Source organism: Phoca vitulina, unplaced genomic scaffold (assembly GCF_004348235.1).
Source record: "Phoca vitulina isolate PV1807 unplaced genomic scaffold, GSC_HSeal_1.0 scaffold25, whole genome shotgun sequence".
Lineage (NCBI taxonomy): Eukaryota > Metazoa > Chordata > Mammalia > Carnivora > Phocidae > Phoca > Phoca vitulina.
Genome location: NW_022589728.1, coordinates 43965788 through 43978901, shown reverse-complemented (window position 1 = coordinate 43978901; position 13114 = coordinate 43965788). Strand labels below are relative to the sequence as shown.

General features: G+C 39.6%; 1 protein-coding gene across 2 annotated transcripts in view; it reads right to left on the bottom strand.

Moving 5' to 3' along the window:
• The window catches only part of MATN2 (matrilin 2), a 128699-nt gene that overhangs the window by 36441 nt on the left and 79144 nt on the right, over nt 1–13114 (bottom strand). For both annotated transcript variants that reach the window (XM_032421582.1, XM_032421581.1), the window contains exon 7: nt 1668–1790. In XM_032421582.1, the coding sequence (XP_032277473.1) occupies nt 1668–1790 (123 nt within the window). The remainder of the gene's footprint in view (nt 1–1667; nt 1791–13114) is intronic.

Sequence of the window (13114 nt, the reverse complement as noted above, 5' to 3'; positions counted from 1 at the left end):
CCACTTGTGCTATCTCTCGCAAATAAATAAATAAAGAGATGAAGAGCTTCAAGCAAATTCCCCTTCACTGATGGCCGTACGCCTAACTAGTTCCCTTTTCCCTCCATTAGTAATACACATGAAGCTTGCAACCACCATGTGTGCCTGAGTGGAACCAGATCTAATTATCCCCTGCATAAGAGCTTTTGGTCTACAAATGAGTCCACCTGTGGCTGATTTTCCCTGCGTATAGTCAGCCACAGACACACTTATCCCTAGAAAAAGGTGTAAATAGCAGAGAGGAGTGGCCAGGCCAGAAAAGTTGGCCCTTTACCCTAGTGAATGCATGTGTGGTCTAATGGAAAATATTCCACCTAATTGTTTTCACATTCTGAATGCTCTCAGTGAAAATTCCTATTTAATGCTTGAATGTTTCCAGGGTTTGCATCTAGGCAAGGCCGTAGGAATTATCTTTTATAAGAGAGGTGCAGTTTCAAAACATGGCCTCTGCAACCATCTACCATGGTACAAGGTCTAACGCTTATTAGAGTGAGTGGCTAAGTCCATATGTGCTGGGAGCAGAATGTGGCTTGTCTGGATTCAGATCTATAGCCCACAGTGCTTTTTCAAAAGAAATACGTGGTCGAGCGTTTGAAAATTCAGTCCTGCCTGCGATGCAGAGCCCTGCTGTACATATCACCAGGAAGAGGCGGGTGAAGTGCATGAGAACATACACCCCTAAGAGGGGGTTCCAGAAAGTTCTATAACCAAGACTGTCAGGAGAACACAAACAATTCAGTATGTGTGTTGCCTGACTATGGAAATACTTTTTTTAAAAAGTTCACAATCTGCATGTTTTAAAAGGGCCATCTTTCTAAGGAGATTGAGTAATTCAAATAATAGTTGCAATTTCTCCAGGGTGATAAATCTCAGAGAGATCCGTTTACTCATTCCTTCAATCATTCACTCAGTAAGTCTTGTGTTACACCTCCATGTGCCAAGCCCTTGGGTGTTGAGGATTCAAGAGTGAGAGAGAGAGAGAAGACTCCGTCCTTGTGGACCTTCCATTCTAGTGGTTTCTCAGGGACAGTCTGGTTTAAAGAGATCCCATTTGGGGTCCATGCTCTAGATCCCCCTTGATGTGCCAGCTGATAGGCATTTGAGTCACTCAGCACATTATTCATTTCATCCTGTTGACACCATGTACCTCTAGAGTGCTGCAGGGACGCCCCAAAGTCAGAGTTTTTTTCTTTCTTCATGTCAAAGAGGATAGAGCAGCAATTTCCCCCGCTTAGCAGCCATCACGTATCTCATGTGGTATAACTGGAAGAAACTAACTCCTTTTACCTCCTGTCTCTGAGCCCAGGCTGTTCTTTCTTAAAGTCCCAAATACATGTTGTGGGGCTAATGAGGAGGGGGGTGTGTGCCCTCATTTCCCATAGGTTGAAGCTTCGGCTTGGGTTTCGACTCTGCTCAATGAATCCCGTGGGCAGACCCAGTCTCTTCAGTCTCTAAAAATCATCCCCATCACAGAATCAGGAGTGACAAAAGGTAAAATCAAGGGCAGAAGCGTGTTAGTAAACACAAATGCTGAGTACAAGTATACCTGCTTCAGATTTGCAAGGAAAAGGAAATTTAGCAGGGCATTTATGGGAACAAGCCCTTCTCCTACACCCGGGGTGACTTACTTCTGCAGGTCTTCTTATCTGGATTCAGAGTGAAACCTTTTAGGCAGCGGCAGGAATAGGAGTCACCTATGTTAACACACTCGTGCTGGCAGCCATGATGAGACGAGGCACAGAAGTCTATCTCTGGAGAGAAAGAAAAATCATAATAATGATGAACGAAACAATAAATCTAACCGGAAAACCAAGGGATTTTCAGTCTTCATTTCCCTAAACAGATAGATTCCTGTAACCTCAAACACTCCCACTATGAAGGGATCTCTCAATGAAGCTATTTCCATGTTTAGAGATATGGCCCCCCAGTGAGAACTTCCTTGACATTACAAAATGTTTATGCAGCAAATGAATTTGTGAAGATGCTTTCCTTGTCCTGGTTCATGTAAGAGCCCCTAAATAGAAAAGTATGATGGAGCATTTGTTTTTGGTATCACAGGCTGGGAAGAGAGAGCTTAGTTCAATGCTTTATGGAATTTATGCAATTAAAACAATGAATCTTCCCAAAGTCTAACCCCAAACCACTTAAATCCCTCACACACTGAGCCAAACAATAGGACACGAAGCCAGATCCTGGGAAAAAGAAGGCATGAACGGCATCGATATCCTGAGTGCAAAATACTGTTCTCATTTCTTCACTGGACTCATCTTCACTAGGATTTTCTCAAGGCTTCACAGTCAGAGAATGTGATCTCTAGGTACACATTAATTTAAACCAAGATATCAAGGGAAAAAAAAGTTTACATGGAATTTTTTATAATGGCGTTTTACTTATATAAGCATTTTTAAATATGGAAGTGGCTTCTATGGAAGGGTTTGATCAAAGGTTTTGCTATCATGGGAATTGAAAACACTGCTCAAAATTGCTTGAAATAGTTGACCACTGATGGGGTCATAAAAGAAATATTTTTGTTGTGATGAGGATTTTTATTGTATTAAGGAACATGTGACCTACAGGTATCATTTTCATAATGAAGAATTTGGTATAAATGAGCTTTCCCAGCCTGTACCATAGGAAACAAAATGAGTAAGAGAAAGGCACACAATATCCTTAAAAGGAAAAACATTAAGTAATGCCAATTCTTCTCAATTTAAAGTCATGGAAATGTTAAATTTACCCAAAAATGGACAGAAGAGTATAATAAACTCGTATACATATCGTTCAGCTTTAAGAGAATCAATCTATGTTCCTCTCATGTTAGGATTCCACGTTACTTTGAAACAAACCCCAGATGTTATATCATTTTGTCCATAGATATTTCATAATGTATCCTTAAAAGCCTGGAATTCTTTATTTTTTTAAGATTTTATTTTCAAGTAATCTCTACACCCAATGTGGGGCTCAAACTCATGACCCTGAGATCAAGAGTCGCAGGCTCCACCGACTAAGCCAGCCAGGCACTCAAAAAGCCTGGAAGTTTTTTAAAAATATCATAATCACATATAAGGTATTTTTTAAAGCTTTTTATTTGGAAACAATTCCAAATTTACAAAAAGTTGCCAACATAAAAGTACAAGTATATAGGTACAAAGAACATCCGTATACTCTCTACCCAGATTCACCTGTTGTTAACATTTTACCCCATCTGCTTTATCATTTGTTCATCTTTCTGAACTATTTGAGGTAAGTTACATACATCATGGTCCTTTCTCCAAATACAGTGTGAGCTTCCTAAGAGGAGGGATATTCTCTTATATATTCTCTTAGGTAACCACAGTATAGTTGTAAAATTTATAAATTTACATTGATATAATACTTTACCATCCATATTCTAGTCTTATCAGTTGATCTAATAATGTTCTTTATAGTGTTTTTACTCCTCCAGTATAGAATCCAGTATAAGGTCAGAGATTATATTTAGTTTTCATTTATGCTTAGCTTCCTTTAATCTAGAACCATGTGTCGAATGTAGCCATTTAAATCAAAATGGGTTAAAATGAAAGTAAATTAGGGGTGCCTGGGTGGCTCAGTTGAGCATCTGACTCATGATTTCGGGATCATGAGATCGAGCCCCTTTTCAGGCTCTGTGTCTGCTTGTCCCTCTCCCTCCCCCTCTGCTCCTCCCCTCCCCACAAGCATGTGTGCTCTCTCTCTCAAATAAATAAATACATAAATCGTTTTGTTTTTTTTTTTTTAAGATTTTATTTATTTGCGAGAGAGAGAATGAGAGACAGAGAGCATGAGAGGGAGGAGGGTCAGAGGGAGAAGCAGACTCCCTGCCGAGCAGGGAGCCCGATGCGGGACTCGATCCCGGGACTCCAGGATCATGACCTGAGCTGAAGGCAGTTGCTTAACCAACTGAGCCACCCAGGCGCCCAATACATAAATCGTTTTTAAAAATTAAATTAAAAATCTAGTTCCTCAGTCGCACCAGCCACATCTCAAGTATTCAAAAGCCATAGTAGCTTCTGACTGCCGTACTGTATGAACTTATGGCATTCCTCTCAAAAGTTTTCTTGTGTCTCTTTCTAATTCATTCTTCTCCAAATCCTCTGGCCCCATATAATCATTAGTCTTTCAAAAATTTCAGTTTGTGTTTTCTAGAATTTTATTAAAATGGAGTCATATAGAATGTATTCTTTTGGATCTGGGTTCTTTTCTTTCTTTCTCTTTCTTTCTCTCTTTCTTAAAGATTTTATTTATTTATTTGAGAGAAAGAGAGAGGCAGAGACAGAGCATGAGCAGGGGGAAGGGGCAGAGGGAAAGGGAGAGGGAAAAGCAGACTCCTCGCTGAGCAAGGAGCCTGACGCAGGTCTCGATCCCAGGACCCTGAGATCATGACCTGAGCCAAAGGCAGACGCTTAACCAACTGAGCTACCCAGGCACCCCGGGTCTGGATTCTTTCACTCATCATAATTATTTTGAGATTCATCCATGTTCATGTGTATATCAATAGCTTGTTCTTTTTTATAGTATTTCATTACATGGATATACCACAATTTATTTATCCATTTACCTGGTGTTGGGATTTGAGTTGTTTCTAGTTTTGGGCTATCACAAATAAAGTAGCCAAGAACATTCATGTATAGGTCTTTATGTAGACATACGCTTTTATTTTTCTTGAGTCAACATCTAGGAGTAGAATGGTTGGGTCATACTGTTGACATATGCTTAATTTATGAAACATTCTCAACACCAGTTTATGAGAGTTCCGATTGCTCCACATCCTCACCAACACTTGGCCATTTTAGCCATTCTTTTAGGGTGTAGTAATTATCTCATTGTGGTTTATTTTGCATTCCTGTAATTACTAACACTGTTGAATATATTTTCATATGCTTATTTGCCCTCTCTATATCCTCTTTAGTGAAGTATCTCTTCAAATCTTTTGTCCATTTTATTGGGTTGTTTGTCTCATTATTAAGCTTCAGGAGTTTTTTATATATTCTAAATATAAATCTTTTTTGGATATAATTTTTGCAAGTATTTCTTTTCAGTCCATGACTTGCCTTTTCATTTTAATAATGGTATCTTTTGAAGAACAAGAGCTTAAATTTTGATGAAGTTCAAGTTGTTCATTTTAATTTTTATAGTTTCTGCTTTTTGTGTCCTACTTAAGACACCTTTGCCAAACTCAGGGTCACTAAGATCTTCTCCTATGTTTCCTTCTAGAATTTTTATACTTTTGTTCTTATATTTAAGTTTAAAATCCAATTCAAGTTAAATTTTGTGTATGAACGTGAAGTTGCTTTTTTTTTTTTTTTTTGCAATCCGATTGTTCCATTTGTGGAAGACATTATCCTTTCCCCCATGAATTGCCTTGGCATCTTTATTGAAAATCATTTCACCATATATGTGTGTCTATTTCTGGACTCTATGCCGTCCCATTGACCTACATGTCCATCTTTACGCAAATACCACACTGTCTTGATTACTGTTGCTTTATAATTAGTATTAAAAATCAGGTAGTTTAAGTTCTCCAATTTTGTGCATCGTTTTCAAAATTCATTTGACTGTTTTAATCCTTTTTTTCTTTAAAAGATTTTGTTTATTTATTTGACAGAGAGAGACACGAGAGAGGGAACACAAGCAGGGGGAGTGGGAGAGGGAGAAGCAGGCTTCCCGTGGAGCAGGGAGCCTGATGCAGGGCTTGATCCCAGGACCCTGGGATCATGACCTGAGCCGAAAGCAGCCGCTTAATGACTGAGCCACCCAGGCGCCCTGTTTTCATCCTTTGCATTTTCACATATATTTTAGAATCAGCTTGTCAATTTCTACAAAAAAGCATGCTAGGATCATGGTAAATATTGCTTTGATGTATAGATTGCTTTGGAAAGAACAGACAGTTAAATATTAAGTCTTCAGATCCATGAACATGATATATTTTATTAAGTCTTCTTTAATTTCCCTTAGCGATATTTTGTAGCTTTCAGTGTATAGGTCATTTTTTGTCAAATTTACCATAGGTAACTACATATTTTTGATGTTATGATAAATGGTATTTTTTAATCTTGATTTTCCATTAAAAAATACAAAAAATAGTTGTGTTTTGAAATACAGACCTTGAATCCTGCAACCTTGCTAAACTCACTTAAAAGTTTTAGTAGCTTTTTCGTAGACTCCACTGCATTTTCTATACAGATGATCATGTCTGTTAATAAAGATGCTTTAATTCTTCCTTTCCAATCCAGATTTCATTTCTTTTTTCTTCCTTATTACAGTGGCCAGAACCTATAGTACAATGCTAAAAGGAGGTGGTGAAGTGGGTATCCTGTTTTGTTTCTAATCCTATAAGGAGAGCATTCAGTGTTTCATCAAGTATGACGTTACCTGATGCTTTCTCCACTGATGCACTTTATCAGATGGAGGCAGTTCTCAACATTCCTGGTTTGCAGAGGTTTTTTTTCTTTTCTTTCTTTCTTTCTTTCTTTCTTTATTTTTAAAAGATTTTATTTATTTATTTGACAGAGAGAGACACAGCCAGAGAGGGAACACAAGCAGGGGGAGTGGGAGAGGGAGAAGCAGACTTCCCCCGGAGCAGGGAGCCCGATGTGGGGCTTGATCCCAGGACCCTGGGATCATGACCTGAGCTGAAGGCAGACGCTTAACAACTGAGCCACCCAGGTGCCCCAGTTTTTTTCTTTTAAAAATCATAATTGGATGTCAGGTCTTGTCCAATGCTCTTTCTGTATCTATTGAGTTGAGCTATATGGTTTCTGCTTTTTCATATGTTAATATTGTGAATTACATTGATCAAGTATTGAATGTTAAATGAATCTTGAGTTTCTGGGATAATCTTATTGGATGAGATGCACTATCTTTTTTATATATTGTGGGATTTGATTGCTAAAAATATTTAAAGAACTTTTACATGTATTTTATGAGGGATATTTGTGTGTAGTTTTCTTTTCTTGTAATATATTTTTCTGGGTTTTGTATAGGGATAATGCTGGCTTCATGGAATAAGTTGAAAAATGTTCCTTCTTCTTTGATTTTCTTGAAGAATTTGTGTAAATTAGTATTTGTTCTTACTCAAATGTTTGGTAGAATTCACCAGTTAAGTCAACTGGTCCTAGTGTTTGTTTTCTTTGTGGGATGGTTTATAAGTACAAGTTCAATTTCTTTTTATAGATAGAGGCCTTATTCACATGATCTATTTCTTCTTGAGTTAATTTTAATTTGAACAGACTATTCATTAATCAAATAACAACACCAAAATCATATACTTGTCAATTATCTCTATATATTACTATATAATTTTGTGAAGAAAGGTAATTAGACATGATAATAAATAAAGCAATGAGAAAAGATTTTCTCTTAGTAAGTTAGCAAAAAATTTTTAAATCACCTCCTCAAAACACTTACAGTAGAGTATAAATTGTTACAAACTTTTTGGAAAATAATTTTGCAATATACATCAAAAGCCTTAAAATTGTTAACAGCCTTTGAGTCAATAAATTTCCTTTTGTGTTTTATTCCTGGTCAGAAATGCAAAGACTTATATATGAGGATATTTGCCACAATACAATTTGAGCAGCCAAAAAAAATGTTGAGCAATTTGTGATACATACATATGATAAATTATCATGCAGACATTAATATTTTTTTAATGTTTTTGATAAAATTTAAATGACATTTGAAAATGCTCATGATTTAATGTTATACCATATGATCTCAACTCTATAAAAATATATTCATGCACATAAAAAAAGAAGAGAAAGAGCAAATCAGTATTAACCATGTTTATCTCTGGGTGATGAGAGTATAGATCATTTCATTTTATACAATTTCATTTCTATATGATCCAGTTTTCTACATTACTTTTGTAATCAAAAGGGTATTAAAAATAAGTATACATGTTTATAATTGTGAAATTAGTTGCCATGGAAAACAGCATTAAAAAATAGAAAAAAAAGAACAGTGTGGGAAGTGCCCAGTAGCGGAGAAGAAAATAATCAGGGAAAATTGCTGGGGACAATATGTATAGCTTCTGATGTCTATATCCAAAACACAAAATACAGGCAACAAGCAAAGCCAATTTAGGTTTTTAGAATAGGGCAATGACTATGAGCTCACAGGTATCACTGGAATTTGGGGATTCAAACTTACGACTATGGAGAGGATAGGCTCTATGCTCCAGGGACCACAACACTACATTACTATGTCTCACTCTCTTCTAGTCACATGGACTTCCTCGCTGTCCCTCAAATTGCCAAGCCTCGCAATGCCTGCCTCAGGGCCTTTGCACTGGTGCCATTTCCCCTACTTCAAATGTCTCCTCCTTCCCTCACCTCTTTCAAGCCTTTGATCAAATGCCACTTTCCTGTGAGCCCTGTATTCTCATTTTACTCTGCTCCAATTGAATGTAAGATATTGTCCATAAGGACAGAAGTGTTTTAGTCTGTTTTACTTACCACTGCATGCTCAGTGTCTCTAATAGTATCCGGCACATAGTAGGTGCTCAACAAATAGCTGTTGAATGAATACATGGTGATCGGTATTACTCTTAATGGAGTGTTTTGGAGGATTTAGATGTGTAAACACTGCCCACTAAGAACCAACAAGGGGTCACTAAGGATATAAGACAGATCTCACATACTTCTTCAGGCTTCTTTTTGCCAGGGTGCTTAAAAAACCTCCCTCCGTGAGGATATCAGCTCAGCAATTAACATCTTCTGGGTACAGACATTCAGCCAGTTACAGACCCGACCAATTATTCTTTCATCCAGCACACATTTCTCCATCTGGTCTATGGGGTACAGGGCTTTCGTCTGCAAATTGGCTGAATGTCTATGAAAGTATAGATAGTTCTTACCACATTTTCCATGCCTGGCTAGTCTACTAAATGAAATAAAGTTATTCTGATATGACTCAGTCTCAGTGACCAAGAAAATACAAGAAGCTTAATTTGTTCTGTTGGTTTCAAAGTGCAAGGTAGTAGTTATCAGCTCAGTTTAAGGAATCACTTTCTAAGAGTCAGAGCTGCACAAAGTGGAATGCACTGCATGGGGTGTAGTGAGTGTCCTGTCAGTAGGAGTATTCAAGTGCAGGCTGGACGATGGCATGGTGGGAATATTGTAGGATGTGGTGGTTGGGCTAGAACTAGGTTGAACTTTAAGGCCGCCTCTAACTGAGAGTCTTTGATTCATGCACACTGTTCTCACAAAAGTGGCATATTATAGTAGCTTAACCATGAGCTGGTCAGGAAACCCAAAGACTGATACATTTTACACATTTTATATTTTATGCTGCTGATTCAGTATAAAATTATTCCCTTTTTCTGTGTTTCACTTTTAATGAAAGTATAAATATTCATGTAGTACTTTACTTTGTGCAAAGCATTCCTACTTGAAAAAAGGATGGAAATGTCAACCAAGTTATCAATGGAGTCTAAAAAATAATGAGTATAATGATCTCAAAGTCAGTAAATAATAAATAACAATATGCTATTATATAAATGACAAATGTCTGTAATTGCCTTAACTCATTATCGCATGGGACATGAAACCCACAGTCTCCTTGATACCAAGACATGAATTCCTGTCCGGTGGATGGAAGTCCTCTATCTTTCCCATGAAAAGACCCTGAACATCTGAGAATGTTCTCATGTCTGGCTCAGTAGTAATGGTTTCAAATTAGACCTCAGAAAGTCTTGCCACAATAGGATCTAGCAGTTTGAAAGCAGGGGCTTGAACAGATACGTTCATAGCAGCATTGTTCACTGTAGCCCAAAGGTAGAAGCAAACCAGGTGTCTCGTGACAGATGAACAGATAAACAAAATGTGATGTCTACATACAATGGAATATTACCCAGCCTTAAAAAAGAAGGACATTCCAACATAGGCCACAACATGAATGGGTGAATCTTGGAGACATTATGCTAAGTGAAAGAAGCCAGTCACAAAAGGACAAATGTTGTATGATTCCACGTACACGAGGGACCTAGAGTAGTCGAATTCATAGAGACAAAAGTAGAAGGGTGGTTGCCAGGGGCTGGGGGCTGGGAAGGGAATGGGGAGTTATTTAATAAGGGTGAGTTTCAGTTTGGGGAGATGAAAAGTTCGGGAGCTGGATGGTGGAGATGGTTGCACAACAACGTGAATGTTCTTAATACCACCAAACTGTACACTTTAAAATGGTTACAGTGGTAAATTTATTACATATATTTGACTGTAATGAAAAAAAAGTCTTGCCAATATTTTGCAAATTAATGGTACCTGCCTATTTCTACTCTTCTCCCCTCTACAAAATATTCAGATAGGTTTAGATGGGTTGCTTCAGGATTGACATAAAGATATAAAGAATTGATATAAAAAGTGGTGCTTTTTTGAGTACTTACATATTTTATTTACTTATTATTTATTTATTCTTTAAAAAGATTTTATTTATTTATTTGACACAGAGAGAGAGAGAGAGAGCACAAGCAGGGGAGACAGAGAGAGAGGGATAAGCAGGCTCCCCACTGAGCAGGGAGCCCGATGCGGGGTTCGATCCCAGGACCCCGGGATCATGACCTGAACCAAAGGCAGTTGCTTAACCAACTGAGCCACCCAGGCGCCCTGAGTACTTACATATTTTAAATTATATTATTTGTTCAGGAACATAAAGCTCTATTATGTATATTTTGGCTTAATCATAAATTAATCATGCTTTGGTAGATCACATTGACAGTCTCCTTTTCCAGACAATAATTATATACTTATTAATTGGATGAAGCTCTCAAATATACTCTTGGTTAAAAAGAGAGACAACATTTAAGGGACTGCGTATCTTTTGTTTTATTTCATTTTCTGCAAGTTTATGAGAAGTGGAAAAATTTTTTAAAAGCTCTCTCAACATCACGGGAGCACCCAGGCGGAGTTGGCTGGAAGCTGACACGATGTCTCATTAATTACTAATGGGATGGCTGCCTGGATTCTGAGTTTCCGCCTCCATCCTGTTTCTGTCTTTTTAACTGGCCCCTATTCCACAGTTCTCGTTCTTGTCCCTCACAGATGTGGGGTGCTCCCAAGGCTCTCGGTTCTTACTGCTGGGTTTCGCTTTATTTCCCATTCTCGCAGCTTTCCAAGTAAGCCGGGGGTCCTGTTCCTCTCGCCAGTAACCTCCCCAGGTCTAGCCCTCGCCCTGCTCCCAAGCATGGGAGGAAGGGGGTCCTTTTTCTAGGGGACACATCTCCCCAATGCTGCCTGCCCAGACCCCTATAAGTGTCCAGCACTCTTCTCTGCCCAGAGACCTCTGGGTCTTGACTCTACCAGGGCCCAGAGGCAGCTGGACTGCTGGGCTCCGTGCCTAATTGGTAAGGCCTCCCAGCTGGACCAGGCTGGCCCCTGCCTCCCAGCAAGACCTCTCCTCCCAGGGCCCCTGCGCTTCAGTGCCCACTGCCAGGGTCCCCTTGCCTGCACCATCCTGGGGCTTGTAATCCTCCACGTCCCAAGAGCTTCTGGGATAGGAGACATGCTGAGCCACAGGGTGGGGGTGATCATGAGGCACTGGGAACGGGGGACGGGGACCCCAGGGAGGGACAGAGTTCTGCAGAGGCAGGAGGGAGACTGGATAGGATGTGTGTTTTCCTCCAAGTCTTATCCCAGTGGAAGCCTGGGGCCAAGTCTTGATTTTTTATGCACTATTAAACTTAGGTCAGGCGTGTGGTATATGCTCAATAAATACCAATTTAAAGTCTTTGAAGGCAGTATCATCCCTTAAAAGAACTTGCCCAGCACCAGACAATTTTGCCTAATGGTTTATATGGATGATTTCATTTAGTTTTCAAGACAACACTATGAAGCAGGCAGCATTATTATCCCCTATTAGTTGAGGAAACTGAGGCGCAAATAACTTGCCCAAGATCATGCAGCAAAAGAGCAGAATTTGATCTGAGGCTGAAGACTGCCCCTTGGCATCACATGGCCTCCTCTCTGATGAAGAGAACTGACCTATCAGCCCAGCAACCACATTCCCAGCCAGGACCAGAGTCCAGGCTGCTGGCCTATGGTTCCGAAAATTCAGAAGGGAAGGGAGACTAGGCACAGAGGAGTCCACTCATTCATTCACTTCTTCTTTCAATAAACTGCGTGTAGGTCCTGTGCCAGGCATGCGCCTGAGCCTGTCTGGCTCGTATCTTTGCACTTCCTTCCTCCTCCTGGCCACCCCTGTCTCAGCCTTCTTTGTCCGGTAAATAAATGATGGGCTCTGCCTTCAAGACTCAGCCCAGATATCTTGTTCTCCAGGAAGGACCTCGCCTTGTTCATTGCTATTGGCACATTTTTAGGGTTCCAGAAATATATGTTTTGACTGAATGTGTCCCTTGCAGTTGCATGCTCACCCCTACCTCCAGTTCCAGTGGTTTGTGAGCTGCTGATGATTAGGGATTGAAGGGCAAGTTTATATTCCAGGCGTTGTGTGGGGGACTCTTTTTAAAACACTGTGCAAGTATATCCTGCCTTACATAATCGATTTATTTTAGAAAGGTTGTGGGTGCATGAACTTTTTATGAATTGAAATCCTATTTTCTCACTGATGTATGTTTTAGAGATGACTTATGCTAACCTGCTGTTAAACTTCACTTTTGGGCGCCTGGGTGGCTCAGTTGGTTGGGCGACTGCCTTCGGCTCAGGTCATGATCCTGGAGTCCCTGGATCGAGTCCCACATCGGGCTCCCTGCTTGGCGGGGAGTCTGCTTCTCCCTCTGACCCTCCCCCCTCTCATGTGCTCTCTCTCTCTCATTCTCTCTGTCTCAAATAAATAAATAAAATCTTTAAAAAAAAAAAAAAAAAAAAAAAAACTTCACTTTTTAGGGCACCTAGGTGGCTCAGTCCGTTAAGCATTTGCCTTCGGCTCAGGTCATGATCCCGGGGGCCTGGGATGCAGCCCCACTGCTCAGTCGGGAGCCTGTTTCTACTTCTCCCTCTTGTGCTCTCTCCCATGCGCGCGCTCTCTCTCAAATAAATAAATAAAATCTTAAAACAACAACAACAGCAACACTTTTTAAAATGCTGAGCCCTAACACCTTAAAACC